This window comes from Solanum tuberosum, unplaced genomic scaffold, assembly GCF_000226075.1.
Source record: "Solanum tuberosum cultivar DM 1-3 516 R44 unplaced genomic scaffold, SolTub_3.0 scf00076, whole genome shotgun sequence".
Lineage (NCBI taxonomy): Eukaryota > Viridiplantae > Streptophyta > Magnoliopsida > Solanales > Solanaceae > Solanum > Solanum tuberosum.
The window spans coordinates 1,955,418-1,973,214 of NW_006239000.1; the positions used below are offsets into that span (position 1 = coordinate 1,955,418).

General features: G+C 37.8%; 5 protein-coding genes across 5 annotated transcripts; 3 read left to right on the forward strand and 2 right to left on the reverse strand.

Annotated features, from left to right (window-relative positions):
- Nucleotides 1–489: 489 nt before the first annotated feature.
- Nucleotides 490–4,371, forward strand: LOC102583610 (polyadenylate-binding protein RBP45). The gene is made up of 7 exons (XM_006346160.2): nucleotides 490–893; nucleotides 1,430–1,895; nucleotides 3,253–3,308; nucleotides 3,384–3,514; nucleotides 3,600–3,696; nucleotides 3,770–3,931; nucleotides 4,095–4,371. The coding sequence occupies exons 1-7, from the start codon at nucleotides 564–566 to the stop codon at nucleotides 4,095–4,097; spliced, it is 1,245 nt and encodes a 414-aa protein (XP_006346222.1). The 5' UTR covers nucleotides 490–563; the 3' UTR covers nucleotides 4,098–4,371.
- A 932-nt stretch (nucleotides 4,372–5,303) lies between these two features.
- On the forward strand, nucleotides 5,304–9,002 carry LOC102583944 (purple acid phosphatase 18). The gene is made up of 5 exons (XM_006346161.2): nucleotides 5,304–5,653; nucleotides 7,225–7,893; nucleotides 7,981–8,169; nucleotides 8,254–8,342; nucleotides 8,569–9,002. Exons 1-5 carry the CDS (start codon nucleotides 5,486–5,488, stop codon nucleotides 8,762–8,764), a joined length of 1,311 nt encoding a protein of 436 aa, XP_006346223.1. The 5' UTR covers nucleotides 5,304–5,485; the 3' UTR covers nucleotides 8,765–9,002.
- Nucleotides 9,003–9,053: 51 nt separating this feature from the next.
- Nucleotides 9,054–12,035, reverse strand: LOC102584261 (CRS2-associated factor 2, mitochondrial). The gene is made up of 5 exons (XM_006346162.2): nucleotides 11,437–12,035; nucleotides 10,557–10,684; nucleotides 10,220–10,445; nucleotides 10,006–10,133; nucleotides 9,054–9,650 (listed from the first exon to the last, which is right to left on the reverse strand). Exons 1-5 carry the CDS (start codon nucleotides 11,963–11,965, stop codon nucleotides 9,558–9,560), a joined length of 1,104 nt encoding a protein of 367 aa, XP_006346224.1. The 5' UTR covers nucleotides 11,966–12,035; the 3' UTR covers nucleotides 9,054–9,557.
- A 1,611-nt stretch (nucleotides 12,036–13,646) lies between these two features.
- Nucleotides 13,647–14,968, reverse strand: LOC102584598 (uncharacterized). The gene has a single exon (XM_006346163.2). It carries the CDS (start codon nucleotides 14,948–14,950, stop codon nucleotides 13,754–13,756), a length of 1,197 nt encoding a protein of 398 aa, XP_006346225.1. The 5' UTR covers nucleotides 14,951–14,968; the 3' UTR covers nucleotides 13,647–13,753.
- Nucleotides 14,969–15,050: 82 nt separating this feature from the next.
- Nucleotides 15,051–17,748, forward strand: LOC102584920 (protein FATTY ACID EXPORT 5). The gene is made up of 3 exons (XM_006346164.2): nucleotides 15,051–15,354; nucleotides 16,531–16,618; nucleotides 17,551–17,748. The coding sequence occupies exons 1-3, from the start codon at nucleotides 15,156–15,158 to the stop codon at nucleotides 17,621–17,623; spliced, it is 360 nt and encodes a 119-aa protein (XP_006346226.1). The 5' UTR covers nucleotides 15,051–15,155; the 3' UTR covers nucleotides 17,624–17,748.
- The last annotated feature ends 49 nt before the right edge of the window (nucleotides 17,749–17,797 follow it).

Consider the following 17,797-nt stretch of genomic DNA (forward strand, 5'->3'; position numbering starts at 1 on the left):
TACTACGATCGGCACAGAGCTCCACCTAGCCAAAAGATATGAACAGGCTAGTAATAAAGATACCTCTCAATCATCTACTAGCTTTAACTTTCGAATTCACGACCTCCATCACCTCCTATAATTAGTGGAGGTGACATTTTAAATAATTACCTTATTTCATATAATGAGCAATTAGAACAACCGCCAAATACTTTTTCAAAATTTGACTTGAAAATGTCTTAACAAGAACACTTTATCATGTGTTTAGGGGCTCAACTAAAACAAAGCCGACACAAATATTTTTTCCAAAATTTGGACTAAAAATATCTAACAAAAACACTTTATCATGGATTCAGGTGCTCGGATCGTCCTTAAATCATATGGGTTGGGCTAACAAAAGGCCCAAATATCCATTCCGTTAAACGGGTCCTCTGCTGACTAGTTCTTACAAAGGCCCACGTACGCACCCCGCACCCCCACCCTCCCACCCCACCCCAAGAACCTTATCTTCGTCACCGTTCCATTTTTTTCCCTCTTTCATACCCCTAGGGTTTCATCTTAGCTCGTTTGATTTCGCCTGAAAAATGATGCCACAAAGTGGAGTTGCTCAGCCAGCAATGGCACCTATGTCAATGGATCAGTATCAGCAGCAAGCTCCGCCGACGCAGCAGCAACAACAATGGATGATGCAACCTCCGCAAGCTCAACAACCTCAATTTCAACCTCAGGCTCAACCTTCTTGGGGTCAGCAGCAGCAACAGCCATCGCAACCTATGTCTCAACAGTATGGTGCGAGTAATCCTAGCCCTACTTCGAATGTTAATCCAAATGAGCTTCGGTCTCTTTGGATTGGGGACTTGCAGTATTGGATGGATGAGAATTATCTCTCCACTTGTTTCTATCACACCGGCGAGGTAATTTACTATTCGTTTTCTGCAATTTTTAGAGGACGATTGTTTAATTAAAGGAGAAATTAATATTAGGAAGTTCTGATTTCTTAGGTGGTTATAGAGCTTGGTGATGTTGTTTATGCTACGAAAATGATGGAGTATCTTATTTGTGATATAGTATAATGATCTGTAATGTTGTTTTTGGGAGATGGTAGTTAAAAGTTCTTTCATTTTCATGTCGAGCCTGCTGATTGCATTTGTACGTGGAGTCGATTGGATTTGGGAAGATTGCCTTGTCATTTTAAATTTCCCTTATGCCTTTGGTTGCAAATTTTATGTTACTTAGGTGATTGGTAGAAGAGGATGGGGTTGAAAACTAATATCAAAGATATGGAAAAAAATGAAAACTTGGTGGTGAATTTAGAAGATGTGTTGAGGGGTTTGAAAGTTTCCCTAGAGGAAAGGGTGGAAACCAATGGGAAAGATCAATATTTGCCTTATATTGGCTTGTATTTTTTTTATTTTGCACTATGATGATGGCTTCATTGTTTTTTCTACAGCTTGTTTCTGCTAAGGTCATCAGGAACAAGCAAAGTGGCCAGTCTGAAGGTTATGGATTCCTCGAATTCAGGAGTCATGCAGCTGCAGAAACTGTTTTACAAACATATAATGGCGCCTTGATGCCAAATGTGGAACAGAATTTCCGTATGAACTGGGCATCTCTTGGTGCCGGTGAGAGGCGAGATGATTCACCCGAGTATACAATATTTGTTGGTGATTTGGCTGCTGATGTGACGGATTATGTGCTACAAGAGACATTCAAACCCGTGTATTCATCAGTAAAAGGTGCAAAAGTTGTAGCAGATAGAATTACTGGACGTACCAAGGGATATGGATTTGTCAAGTTCGCTGATGAGAGTGAACAATTGCGTGCTATGACTGAAATGAATGGTGTACTTTGTTCATCTAGGCCCATGAGGATTGGCCCGGCTGCAAACAAGAAACCAATGGGTACCCCCCAGAAAGGTATGGCCGTGTCACCCTTTCATCTGCTATGCTGAAGGTGGACCTTTTTTGTTCTTTTTTTGTTTGCAGTTTGAACTGTACTGTTTGTTGTCTGCATTCCTGATATGGGGCACACAAAGATGCCATAAATCTCTTGATGTGTTCAGAGTCTATAAGTTGATTGTTCTTTAAGCTTTGCGCTTGAAGTGGTGGAATCATTAAGATCCTTTTCTTCCAGTACTTAACTTTCTACACTTGGGGGCATTTAATTGTTTCAAAATGTGCACAAACTTATAAAACTCGTGTTGTCTCAAAGCAGGAAACAGAGAGGCTCTCATATGGGGGCCTGGAACTGATTTCAGCTGAAATGATTCCACTTTAGTGCGTGGCCTCATTTTAGGTCAGTGTATTTGTTTATGTCACGCTTCCTTACTTCGTATTCTTGTGGCATCTTATGCTACATTCAGTTAATTTCCAGTTCCTGAATTACTATTACAAGCCTTCGTAAATTATTTTCATTTCTATCAAAATTTAAATTTCCTTCCTTCATTTTACCAGTTTATTTAATTCCTCAGCTGGCCTTGTGTTATTTCAGTTAGGATCTATGTTGTACCCCTTTAAATAATGATGCGGCAAGCTGTTTCAGTTCATTTCCTTACAATTCTTTTCCTTCCTTTGTGTGTCACGTTCACAGCTGTCTGTGTTAATGGTGTTTGCTACCAAGTCTGGGGACTCAACTTGATCTATCAACACCTTTTCAGCTCATCTCCCTATGAACTGCCTTAACAGTCTTTTTTAAGGCATAATACATAAACATGTGCCTATTTGTAGGGTGCCATGTAGGACGAATGTGCCTATTTGTTCAATTTTATAAAAGTTTAAGTGCCTACTTGTGCACACCCAAAGTTAAAGGTCATAGTTGCCAGCTAACGCAAGTTAAGGGTCATGTTTATGTATTACGCCTTTTTTTAACAAGGGTCCATGCCACAAACATTGGACTTTTAAATTCATGTCTTTCAAAGGGCGTGCATTCACGTGTAGGCTATAAAGTAATGCTTATGGATACTTATTTGTTTTAATTTTGTGTTTTTTATGTGTTTGAATGCATTCATCTGTTTCCTCTGCTCATGGATTTTCTTTCCAGAACATGTGTGGAAATGTAAAATGATTGTTATAATGAATTAGAAGGACCTCACACTCTACTATCTACATGTATAAAGCTTAGGTCAATTGATGTGTAGCCTGTCTTTGTTTCTTCTTTTATCCTTGTGTGTTACTTTCCATTTCTCTCTACGTGCCGGAGAGTCAAATTTCTGACCATAGATGCTATAGCACTTTTTGATGATTACATTTCTACTCACATCTTTTACCATTGCAGCTACCTACCAAAATCCTCAAGCTACTCAAGGCGAAAGTGACCCCAATAATACAACTGTGGGTAGCTTGTTTTGATGTTAAGTTTGTTTTTCTAGTATATGCACTTCTAACCTTTCATACTCAAATGAACAGATATTTGTTGGTGGTTTGGATCCCAGTGTTGCAGAAGAACATTTGCGACAAGTTTTCTCCCCATACGGTGAATTGGTTCACGTGAAAATAGTGGCTGGAAAGCGCTGTGGCTTTGTTCAGTTTGGTAGTAGGTAATGCCAGATGCAATTAATAATGTCTATTGCTAGATTTCTTGTCCATGTTCTTTTCTTATGTTCTATCACTCGGCATTTCCAGAGCTTCTGCTGAGCAGGCTTTGTCAAGCTTGAATGGCGCACAATTGGGAGGACAAAGTATTCGGCTTTCTTGGGGGCGTAGCCCCTCTAACAAACAGGTTTTTGGCCTATCTTTGCTGTGTTAAACTTAGATAAATCAGCTTTTGTGCTGACTGTGATTATTCTATGTAGTCCGACCAGACTCAATGGGGTGGTAGTGCCGGTGGTGGTGCTGGTGCATATTATGGGTATGCCCAAGGATATGACGCTTATGGATATGCTCCTCCCCCTCAGGACCCTAATATGTATTACGGGAATTACCCAGGATATGGGAATTATCAGCAGCCACAGCAGGTATGACAAATACGGCCTTGAAGGTCTGGCTTGCCATTTTGCATTCCCTGAGTTAGGCCTTTTCACTTTCTGGATAGTCTAGGATTTCGTTGGGACTTTCTTATGGCTATATCTGCATCTTCTTCAACAGTATTTACTCATCCGTTGTTCTCTTCATTTGCAGTGATGTTAATTATTTTCAAGGAGGCTAAGTAGTAGACGACGTTCAAGTTTCCAGTGCTTAGGCTGATCTTTCCCGTCGGTGTGACTGGTTGTACAATGATTTGATAAACTGAGTGATTGTGAGTTTTTGTGGGATATTTTCTTTTCTCCTGTCTGTAACTTTGAGTTTGCTATGACACTAACATGTACTGAAACATTCCGAGCAGTACCTTGACCTGTGTGTAGACTTTGTTAAGTTTTTTCTTGCCATTTCCAGTATTCGATTGCATTTGGTTTAATGTTCGTGCAGATTTAATTGTGAGCAGCATCTAGTAAATGTGATGCTTATAATTGTCGAATAAAGATGCTAGAATAGCTGTATTTTAGTCTGCAAGAGATGTGAAATTCTTTAGCTGGTTTTATCAACTTCTACTCTTTATTCACAACGAGGGGTGGCAAAATCAAATCCAATCTCGTATGTTGGGTAAGTTTGAATGGATTATTTTTGACTTATTTTTTTAATCAAACCCAACCTTCTCTGTCATCCCCTCCCCCAATTTTGTATGTTGTGCAAGTCTTCTACTGTTTAGATGTCTTAAATAATTAAGATTAAAATCAATTGAGTTGTTTCTTTATGTTATATGATACAACAAACTACGATTCCTTTCAGATGCGCCAATCCAAAAAAAATTCGATCACAAACATTCTCAACTGCACAAGCATAAAATGGGACAGAGGGATAATAAAAGGAAAAAATGACAAATATATCCTCGAACTATCCTAAATGGTATGTAGATACCATCCGTCATACTTTCGCCATGTGTTTCTATTTAGTCTTTCGTTAGAGTGAAGGGTATATATGCTCTAGATTTTAGACGACATGAAAAAAAGACAAATATACCCTCGAACTATCCTAAATGACATGCAGATACCATCATGTGTTCCTATTTAGTCTTCCGTTAGAGTAGAGGGTATATATGCTCTAGTTTTTAGACGACAGGGACACTAATGTTCCAAAAGTATGATAGAGGGTATCTGCATACCATTTACGATAGTTCGGAGGTATATTTGTCATTTTCCCCTTAATAAAATATCTATTTTATCTTTAGTTAAATATTTTTTAACTGCACAAACATCTAATTACAAATTTTAAAAATCTTTTTATTCTTTTATAAACTCTATGTAAGTCAAATTAACTCAACTCATATAAAATGAGACGGAGAGAGTAAGAAATATGGAAAGTGTGAACGCAGAAAAGAAAAAGCTGGAGAGATTGGGAATTATAGGTGTGAAACAAACAAAAAAGGGCGGTAATTGGGGAAAAAAGGAAACCAAAAAAAGCAATGACTGATGGTCTTTTAGTTACCAATTTTTTTTAAAAAAAGCTTACATCAAAATCCATCAGCACCAATAATGGAGCTCAAATTGAAGATAATACTACTACTGTTACTCTCTTTGACGACCATTTTGTTCATCTGTGCAACAGTCCGAGCTGGAGAAGAAGTAGAATATCTCCGACCTCCGCCGCGTAAAGCCTTTCGTTTGCCATGGGATCCAAAACCTTCCTCTCAACCTCAGCAGGTAATGAGGCGGATCTAAAATTTTAAGTTTTTTCTGTGTGTCAATTTACGTGATACCGATAGCAAATCAAGTTACTCTAAGCAATAATTTTAAAATGTATGAATACTAGAAATAAGTGTAACTTATATAGTACTAAATTTTATTTTTTTGAATATTTAATTTTTAATTTTAAAATATTGAGTTGATTTATGCCAAATTTACTCTCCGTAAGTAAAATGTGTCACATAGATTGAGACAGAGAGATATAGAGAGGGTAGAAGGCAGGTGAGTAAAATGTGTCATATAGATTGAGACAGATATCGAGGGAAGAGATTTTTTGAGAATGAGTGCAGACTTACTGGAAGAGATATATTGTAGTTTTGTAAAAAAATTCAGCTGCAACATGTCTTTCCGTTAATATTATTTGGTGTTCATTTCTACTGATTTCAGCTGAAGTTATTAGGATTTGGGTCTGGATTATATTCGGATATTGTTGTTTAGCTGAGTCTAGGAGTTTTAATTACTCTTTGTAACAATATGATGTGAAATTAAGGGTGCTCAGTTTTCTTCTTTTGATCTGTTAAGGCTTTGTATTTGTTCAATGCTTTGCTATGATTTGGTTAGTCCTTACTGATTGAAACTCCTTGTTTTTTTGTGTTCCATTGTGTTAGCCCAAAGACTCAACTGTCTTTGAGCTCCTGAAGTTACCAATTTTGATGGTGTCTGTGTTTTCATACTTCATAGGAAGTAGTAGTTTTGATTTTCTACGTGTTGCTTAGCATGACATCAATGTGCAATATAGTTTAATTAGCGTCAATTAAGCTCAATACACTCCAAAGCTCTGTTCTTTTGGACTTTCGTTTTCTTTTTGTTTATTCAAGCTGGTGTTAGGTCCTGTTTAGGAGGATGTAAAATGTTTCCACGGTCATTATGTTAGTCAAAGGCGGAGCCAGGATTTAATGTTTGTATGTTCTAAAGTAGCGAAAAGATTAGAGTGTCTTTGAAATGTTTCCACGGTCATCATGATGGTCAAAGGCGGAACCAGGATTTAAGTCATCATGTTAGTCAAAGGCAGAGCCAGGATTTAACGTCTGTGGGTTCTAAAGTAGTGAAAAGATTAGAGTGACCAATGGGTTTCAAACCCACATTCTGCAGAAAGAAGGCCTTCGCTGGGCAGGCAGAGACCACTGAGCCGTTACCTCTCTTTGACTGTGGATTCACAGGAAATAGTTATATACCTTTGTATTTGGTATTTTAGTACGAACATAGGGACTACGCAAAAGCTACTGGGTTCACCCCGTGTAATATAGTAGCTCCTCCCTGATGTTAGTGGAATGCTATTATAACGAAGGTGGGGGTTGGCATGAAGGGTGGTGTAAAGAACTACTAATATTTCTTGGATTCGTTTCAATTCGACTAACTTCTCTTTCCCTCTTTAGTTTCTTGATTCAGAGCGCAAACCGAACTTTTGCAACCTATCAAGCATAAAAAAGGAAACATTTTATGTCGTTCCAAATTGGTTTACTGTTGCTGTTTTGGTGAATGAATGTAGCTGGTATAGTTGATCATGTGCCTTAATATTGTCATTGCAGGTTCACATCTCATTAGCTGGAGACAAACACATAAGGGTATCATGGGTCACAACTGATAAATCTTCTCCTTCAATTGTTGAATATGGAACATCCACTGGAAAATACAGTTACAAAGCTCAAGGAGAGAGTACCAAGTACAGTTACGTGTTGTATCGTTCTGGAATGATACACCATACTGTGATTGGACCATTGCAAGACAACACAGTGTACTTCTACAGATGTGGTGGAGAAGATCCGGAGTTCCAGTTCAAAACTCCACCGTCTAAGTTTCCTGTTACTTTTGCTGTGGCAGGAGATTTAGGCCAAACTGGATGGACAAAGTCAACTTTAGACCATATAGACCAATGTAAATATGATGTTCATTTGCTCCCCGGTGACCTTTCTTATGCTGATTATATTCAACATAGGTGGGACACATTTGGTCAACTGGTTCAGCCGCTGGCTAGTGCAAGACCATGGATGGTGACTCAAGGGAATCATGAAAAAGAATACATACCATTCGTTGTGGATGAATTTATATCTTACAACTCCAGGTGGAAGATGCCATTTGAGGAGAGTGGATCTACTTCGAATCTCTACTATTCATTTGACGTTGCTGGGGTTCATACAATCATGCTTGGTTCTTATACCGACTATGATGACTACTCTGATCAATATCGATGGCTGAAGGTTAGCTGAACTCTCATTTATTACTGAAAAGCTTAGCAACTCATCGTTTTGCTAATATAAATGCATTTATTGGAAATTCAATTGTAGGCTGATCTTCAAAAGGTTGATCGTAAAAAGACTCCTTGGTTGGTTGTGTTATTCCATGTGCCTTGGTATAATAGTAATGAGGCTCATCAAGGTGAAGCTGATGACATGATGACATCTATGGAGCCTCTGTTGTATGCAGCTGGTGCAGATATAGTGTTTGCTGGGCATGTTCATGCTTATGAACGCACGGTATGCCTAGCTTGCTAATTTGCTTGTTTACTCTTGATTATTGGATACTCGTAGATGATGCAATTCATTTTTCTTTTACAACAGAGACGAGTTTATAATGGTAAACCTGATCCTTGTGGCGCTGTCCACATAACAATTGGTGATGGAGGAAATAAAGAAGGTTTAGCGCGCAAGTAAGTATTCCTTGTAGTAATTTTTCTCTCCATGCTGAGCACAAGATCCTTAAAATGGCAATGGTCACGAGAACTTGTTTAGTTCATTAATGATCTCTGTATTCTGTTTCTGAGTTGAACAACTTTGACAACAAAAGGCAACTTCTCACAAAGTGCTTATCTCAGGCTTTGTAGAGTGAAAGTTATTATGACAGTGAACTTACATATCGTGGCAAATTATTGACAGGTACAAACTACCCCAACCAGAATGGTCTGTTTTCCGCGAAGCAAGCTTTGGCCATGGTGAACTTGCGATAATTAATTCAACTCATGCCTCTTGGAGTTGGCATAGAAATGATGATGATGAACCAGTGAGATCTGATCAGGTTTCGATTACCTCGTTGATTGATTCAGGATGCAGCAGTATTAGAGTCATGAACTAAGAGAAATCCTTGAAGCTTTACTTGTAACAGAAACCAACTACTTGTTCTTATTATTAAGTAATTTAGGAGATATATTGATTAATGAACAGAAAGGATCATTAGCTCCTTAGTTTTAGCCTCTAAATGAAATGTACTTAGTTATAGGATTAATACTTACTACTTGCCTTCAATTATGCTTGTACTTGAGTACCAATATTAGTCATCACTCGTGAATTAACAGCCGTTATCCTTGTGTGAATCATACATCAGCAGATATTTCTTGCATAAGCCACATGAAGGTGACAAAGATGACCAAACAGAAAAAGGAACATTGGATAATCGATAAAAAGGTAATGTCTCTTGTTGCTCAAATGTACGTTGAGTACCATGCCACAGGAAAGAAAAGTTTCAATTTTCTTTTACTAATTGCTCTGTAGAAAACATCTATAATTCAGAACCTTTAGCGTGAACGTTACATGTAACTCGAGTAGTAGTCTATCAACTACAGGATTTCAGAAACTAGTTATTCACCTGCTGAAAGAGGACTGGTATTGCATTAATAACAACCACTAGTCCCTGCTTGCATTTCTTTGGCATCTGTGAGTAAGGTGTGATCTGAGCTGCCTAGTTTAGCACATCTCATTAGCAAAACCCAGGAAAATGTCATTGAACATTATGGTCAGTTCTTCTATAACAAGTTCAAGCAACAGTCGAGAAGCCTTGGCAGATTCATTTGCCAAATGAAGATTGTGAGTGCCTTGCTCCAAGATGGAAGCTCGAAATTTCAAAAGACATCTGTAAGCTCAAGTTCTATTCAGGAGTTGGAGTTCTGTTCTTCATCTTTTTTGCCTCTCCAGAGAATAATCTGCTCATCTTTGAACAAGATAGGAACACATGGTACCAGATCCTGAAATTAATAAAGAACGAAATGAAACTTTCACTCATCGCACATTGAAACTGAAAAGGGTGGGGGTGGGGATGAGGATACAGAATATATGAAATTTAACACCCCCTCCCCCTAGATGTTTCCTGAGTTAGTATACCACAAAGAGAGGAGAAACAAGCAAACAAGGTTTCCGAGAATGGGGGAGAATCTGTATCCCAGTTCAGCAGTTATTTGATTTATTGTCATAACATAATGTCAAGGTAAACAGACAATTCCAGTGGTAGGAAACTTCGTTTTTAAGACCGAAAAGGGGTATCAATACTTGTTTAAGCATTGGAAAAGAGTTGAAAGTTGATGCAAGATATATGAGTCATACCCGTAATTTAACACCAATTCTTTTGCAATCACTTGTTCCCACGTGGGTACAATCTAATCTAACAACTTCTTCTGTTTCAAAAGCCGCTCTGACTTTGCCCACCACATTCACGTACACCCCATTTCTGCCTACAAGAGAGGCATGTAACAATCAGCAATTACAGAAGGCAATCTGTTGACTTGTTTCTAATAAAGAGAAAACACAAGTTACTCACTGAGTTTTGTTAAAGGAGGAGCATTGAGCCCTTTGTTCCTCATTGCCTTCGTTTCTTCAAATGTCAGGTCTTCAGCAACGTTCTTCACAAGCTTCGGATATATTGGAGCCAAAGGCTTCCACAGCATCACAGGTACAGTAGGTCTACTTTTGGGATCATAATGTCGACCACGATATAACAGTAAGATATTAATATGGCGATAGATAACTTTTCCACCTGATTTTTCCTACAATGATACTGTGCTTTGCATCAGCGACAGAGGGGTTCATTTGTAAAAGGTTAAGAGAAATCTACATCCAAATATATGTGCCAGCACTCTGGCATTCAGATCACAAACCTCGAGATGGGAGCAAACATTATCCATGTCAAGAGTTGGCACCCCCAAGCACTTAATCCTAACAGCTTCAGCCCTCTTCCAATGGCCATGGATATCTTCCAGCATATTGTGAGTAACTCCACCCCGCCCTAACACACAATAATGCTATGATAATCATGAAAAAGTATGGATCAAATTGAATTAAATGCAGTGATCATTATACCAAGATGTAAAAGAGGATGCAAATTTATATCCACAGAGACAAATATCAATCATCCGTGAAACAGAAGCCATATGTGAAAGATATCTGTTTAGCTCAACTAGCCTCAAACCTAAACTAGAAAGGATTCTTTGTTCTTTGATATTCGATTCATCATAATAATTTGACTGTCTTTATGTTGGCCGCCAACTTCCTTTCCTGTTTATCTCGGCTAAGGTGGAGTTCATATATACAAAATCATATCACAACTTCTTGAGTAAGTACACAATAACAAAATTTACTCAGAATGCAAACACAAATGACTGTCTTACTTAGCAAAGACAAATAGACAATCACATAATTTATCGCACAAGGCTGACATCACTAATTATACGTCAAACCTCTCTATAACAACCACTCGCTGTAACATCCGAACTTTTATGCTAAAAGTTACCTCTCTACAACAAATTTCTACTTATAACAACAACAACCATCATTATCACATTACTCATTGTAAAATTATCCCTCTATAGGCTTGTTGAAATTCAGTCAATCAATCAACTTAGCCTCAATCCAAACAAGTTTTGCAGCTAAATGAAACTTCTTATATCCATTATGCTCTAATTTTGTCCATCTTCCACATCGCACAGGTATTATACTAGTTGTTACTTAAAATAAGTTAACGGGTCTTATTGAACTTACCCAAATTCATTTGACGAGAGCAATCGTTGTGACGATACTTCTCGACAAGCTCCGCCGTTTCCTCCTCTGAGAGCGGTTCTCCTAGGATTCGCCGTCGCTCCTCAGCCACTTTCTCCAAATCCACCGGCTGTAAACACGGAGCTGAAGTTCCGGTCCATTTTCTATCAAGCCGTCCAGGTCCAAACGGAGAGAACCGCGGCGGTTCACGGAAACCAATTGGCTCAACCGCCGGGTTGGTTTCAGAGTAAGAGTAGCGAAAATCAAAGGGCAAGTCGGAATTGACAGTAAAGTTGTGGGCTTTTTCAGAATCTTCATTGGATGCAGCATTTTCATGCTTTTCTGTTATCGATTTCTGGGGTTTATGGGTTTTTAAGGTGGAGGAAAATGGAGGGTCGAAGATATCTTCTTGCTCTGGCTGAGAATGGAACAGAGAAGGGGAAAAGTTGATGAATGATAACGAGGGGATTTTGCAATAGAGGATCCCATGTGCTTGAACGGTTAAACGACGCCATGGAAATAGCTTCATCATTCTAAGCTCTCACTGTGTGTTCGAAGCTCTGTGAAGAAGAAAACATGGGGAAAGGTAGAGCAACAAAAATATAAATTATAAAAATTTACCTAAAATAAAAATAAATATAAATTACCATTTCTCTCTATTCTTTTTTTTTTTTTTAATGTTGTAAAACAAAATTCTCCGTATTCCTGTCCGATGCACAAAGCATCCCATGTTAGCAAGGGTCCTGGAAAGAACACACCTAAATGATACTCCCCCTCTGCCCCTAATTACTTGTCCACTTTTGAATTGACACACCTATTAAGAAATCAATTAATGACATGGTGAGTTTATCATTTTACCCCTGTTAATTATGAAGTGGATGAAAAATTCTGCATTTTTAAAAGTAATTAGTCATTTAATTGAGGGTATAAAAGGTAAAAAATTTTTGTCCTTTCTTGATTTGTCAAAATGGACAAGTAATTAGGGACAACTATAAAAGGAAAAGTAGACAAGTAATTAGGGACAGAGGAAGTATGATTTAAACAACCTATCTTAATGCAAGCATTAATGACTGTTTCACGATTCGAACCCATGACCTATAGAAACTTAACTATTACTCCAAGATTCCCCTTTCGCTTCAAACAAATTGTTAAAAATATTTCTTTGGCAGAAGTTTAGAATGCATCACTAAAGTTTAAGGCTTGCTTTCTTGTTTACTTGTCCTTTTTTATGTTATGGTATTGGTAATGTAAGATTGGTCTATGATGTTCATAATACACACCCTAGACATTATATTTAGCCCCACCACCATCATCATCATCTCAAGGATGTGTAATTTACCTTAATTCAATGAACACTGAGGCTTATCTATCATAATCAAAGGTTGCACAAAATTTTGGGCTTAGGCCAACATGACTTTAAACGCGTTACTAGAATCTTAAACTTACTTCTTTATATACCAACATCTCTAGAGTTTACATACATCCCCATGACGCCGAGATATGCCCTATTATCATCTCAAATATGTGAAATTTGTCTGTACATGAATGAACACTTGAGGTTTGTCTGACCATCACCCAATGTTTGCATGCAAAGTTTGACTCTGATATTGCATATAGAATCCAGCACATTAGTAATGTATCTGCTCTGAATAATCTAGGGCTGCATCGCCTTTAAAACGCGTTGCCAAGAGGGTTACACCAGGCCTGAACTTCTAATATCTTCTCAAGGGGAATGTGTTATGACATAGATTTTGCATAAGGGGATGTTTAAAACCATGTTCTCTTTTTCCTTTGTGGTAACATCTTTTAATTTGAAGAGTTCTTGCACATGCTTATGGATTTCCCATTTTTAAACTTGTTTGTCCTTTCTCTTGCAATGTTTGTTCTCTAAATTACGAACACTATTAAAGAGTTTGTTTTAAAGACAGTTGAGACTATATTAGCTCCTTCAAAAGCAACAAGATTCATAGAATAAACTGATACAAAATACAACTCAAATTTAACAATCCTAATACCAAATACTGGTAGCAGGTACCTATGAAACTAATCATGATACGCCCAAGCTACTACCAACATATATTCCTACAAAGTGATGAATGAGGAGGGTAGAGTGTAAACAGACCTTATCCCTACCTCAGACATAGACATGTAGTTTCCGATAGACCCTCGGCTCAAGGAAAAACAAATCCAAAGCAGTTCCAAACATACAAAAAGAAGTACTAGCATATTCATCTAAAAAGAGTCTTGGATAATCTCATTATCATCTAGTGATTCAAACAAAGCTAAGTGAACTTAAGAACACTCATTAGTCATTCAGATTTTAGTCACAATTGGAGAATCTTTGCCTCATTCCCTCATCTTTGCATCTCCTCTGATCTACAACCATAGACTCAAACACATCCAAAAGATGATCTAATCCTTCACAATCTTTTTCTCCAACAGCTTTCAAAGCATATACAATACTCTCAATGGTAGACAAATATCCAGCTCTAGGTTGACGCCTCACTTCGCTATACAAACTTAGCTTCTCTACATCCAACCTCAAATGTGGCAACATCTTCAACCAAGGATTCTCATTATACATTCTTTTTGCTTTTGCCCATGTCCCATCAAGTACAATCAGATTTTTCACTTCAAAATCTATCTCCTCAGTGCCTATTGAATTTCCACTTGGAAATAACAGCACTGATCCTGAAGGAACTGAAACTTCGAACTCCTTCAATTCTTGAAATTCACTGCTCCCATCCAATAACTTTCTCTGCAACTTTTTTACAATGAACCCTTTTCGTATATCATCAATAGCTTCTCTAAAGCTCCCGCTATGCTTAGTCTTACCCTGCATTTCTGCAAGAGACTGTTCCCACGGCTTATTCAAATGTTGATTCTGAGAGGGACTAATTGCACCATACTTCTCTATAGTAAAAGAAACAGCAGCATTACTATCAAAGTTTGAGTCTTTATTGTTTCTGCTACAATTTTCATCCAAATTTCGAGAACCCATTTCAAGATTTGAGTTGAGCAAGCGAATGACAAATTCAGCTTCATAATTAACATCAGAGACTGAAATTACACTCAGATTTTGCAGGCCAATAGAGGCAATTCTTGTGGAATTTAGAGGGTGATTTTTCTCTAGACTGTGTTGAAGGATTGTGACAGCCACAGAGTTTTCAAGACATGGGGTCTTCAATCGTGTGCAGAGACACAAACGGGTGGGTTTAGAGCATGATGGGCACATGGGTCTCTTTGAATGACCCGATTCATTCACCATTTCTAGGGTTTGAGGCAAGTTTTGAACTTGAACAGGTAGAGGGTGAGGGTTCTGTCTGGCTAAAAAATGGTTACCTCCAGAGAATGAAACGACCCGATTCTTGAAATACATTAGCATGGAGGAAAAATCCGGGTCTGAGCGAAAAGGAAATGGAGCAGGAGTGACCCGACCCGGGAAGTTGCAGAAGAAAAAGAAGACGATGAAAGAAAAAGCAGGAGTGTGGTGCACAGAAGCACCCTGGGTGGTCATAGTGGTGCATTGACTATATTACCCTCGCCTACTTCATCTTCTCAGTACATTCAAGAACAAATCTTGAGGTCATTTTAGACCAAATGGAACCAATTTTATATATGCCATTGAACCCACGAGTCACGACCAATTCCAAAGCTTGAAGCTTTTTGATCTCTGAAATCTTGACTAAGAATTTGCAAAAAAAATCAAATCTTGGTAAAAGATGCATGATTTCTGCTTTACGATCCCTTATGGGTTAATTCTGGTGTGTGGTGGTGCCATGGGATATGCCAGTAAAGGAAGCATAGCTTCACTTGCTGGAGGTGTTGGTACTGGATTTACTTTGATCTTAGCTGGTTACTTGAGTCTGCAAGCATTTCACAAACGCAAAAATTCATACTTTGCCTTAATTCTTGAAACTGGTATTACCCTTTTCATTTCCTTAGAAAAAACTGCATTTCATATTGGCCAAGCTTGGGTCTTTTCTGTTATATTGTGCTGATATAGTATTGAATCACAGTTCTTGATTGTGTATAGCCTCTCATTTATGCTTGTTGTTCTTGAAACAAGGTAGGAATAAAGTGTGTGTACACTCTAGACTCCCCAGACCTCACTTGTGTGATTACACTAGCTCTGTTGTTGTTGTTGTTGTTGTTGTTATTGTTTATCAGATCTGAAGAGTAGTTCTAATTTAGTATTACTCCTCTTAAAGAATAAAATCTTCTTGGATTTTTGTCCTTCTAAGAAATCGACTGCCTCTCCTGAGCATAAATGAGATGCAACCCTGGTGTCTTTGTTCTTGTGTGTTTGTCTCTTGTTTGGACCTAAAACTTAATGTGAACTGTTTGTTCTTATGTGGATACTATCATTGGAAGGTACAATACTTTAGCATCTAATGGCTATTAGGTTTCCTTAAGGTTCATTGACCTTCCAAGAATCTGCTTGTGTGTTTCACAGATGTTAAGTTGGAGGTTGGTGCAGATAATTTATATTGGTTGAAATTTAGAGGAGTAACTATTAACAAAAGAAAACTTCAAAATTATCATGTTATATGATGAACTAAACAAGATAAAAAAGAAAGATATATGATTATGCACGTTTCCTCTCAGCATCTCCTTTAACAATGATCGGAAGTATTGTGCAAAGCACCATCCTTTGAATGAATTCTCTGATAATCTTGGACTCTACCAGTTGGTTGTGTCAACTGCAATCTTAATGTTCAGAAATACAACTTCCTAAGTGAACATTAACTCACAGATAACAGTCAATTCATCAAGTTTGAAACTTTTCAGGGAGTACATTTAAGACTATAATAAGCTATTTTGACCTTGAATCTAGCTTTTTCCTTATGATCAGAACTCTGTAGTTTTCCTACTTGGTGTGGTGCTTATCTGCTTCTTCTTCTTCAAAGTTTGATGAAGTAGAAATGCAGACGCGGAGAGAATATGTTAACTTTTGTTATGTCTGATGACACCATGATTTCCTTCTGATTCAGAAAGAAAAATCAAAATTTCATCTTTTTTGCTTCTGTCAATGAATTTGCTTTGTTTGTTATAAACGCGTGGGCATCTCCACTCACTTTATTCGATTCCAAACAGCTTGTGCAGCTACGCTAACATGGGTTATGGGGAAGCGGTACATGCAAACTTCAAAAATAATGCCGGCTGGTGTTGTTGCTGGTATCAGGTAACTGCAAATGAAAAGCATGCCATACTGGTTTTATAGTCAACTTGCTTCTTGGTTGCTGTATTTTGTCTGATCTTTTTAAGTACACTAAGTTTGTGAGGTATGGCAAATTTTATCATGGCATATCACAACCACATACACAGTGTGATCCCACAAGTGAGGTCCGAGAGGTTAGAGTATACGCAGATCTTACCACTACCTTGTGAGGAATTGAGGCATATCACATATATAGGATAAAGCGGATAGTAGTGAGAAACTTTTTCAAAAGTTCATCCCATGCAATATGGGAGAAGATGATTTTGTTGAAAGGAGGAAGATTTTGCTCATCTTAACTACTGTTTTCGAACTCTTGCTATAATATAAGAACAGAATTGCCCTCAGTCTTGTTGTTTGCTTCATGTATTAATGGAGAATACATGCTCCTATGCTAGTTATCTTATACCTCTATAGCTGTGTCAACATATCTTGCTGTTACTATGGCTTTAAGCTATGTTGCTTGGACTCTCCAAAATGCTGCCGGACCTGTGTCAGATCCTCAAAAAATGCACTACTTTCCGAGGATCCAAAACATGCCTACCAACATTTTTTAAAAGTCCAAGCAACATAGGCTTTAAGGTAACATGCACAAGACAATGTGTCCCTTTTTATTCTTTTGGTGAATAATGCAGACTGAAAGTTATAACCGTAGTACTCGAGTCAGCTTGCACACCTTGACTATCGAGAAGTCTTTGTATCTTTTTATTTTTTATTTTTTTTTATATTCATAATATCAGGGCTAGCTTGCGGGCATCTCGACTATCAAATAGTCTTTGTATATGTTTTTCTTATAACTGTGGTGTCTGGACCAGTTTGCGCTGCTCGACTATCAAAGTGTTTTTGTATCTTTTATATGAGGTTGATGTTATATTTATTTTGTTTTCTCTTTTCTGCAGTGCACTCATGACTGGGTTTTACCTGTACAAAATTGCCACAAGAGGAAACCATTTTCCACCTAAGACTGAATAGTACCATATGATTATTTATTTTTGGGTTCCAATTTCATACTGCATGTATCAAGCTGAAAATGTACTCTTTTTTATACTAAATTTTATAGAATTTAATGAATCAACTCTTAGTTTGATGTTTGTTTATCTCTAGTAACCATTTACAACTTTTCATCAAGCATTTGTTTTTTTTTTT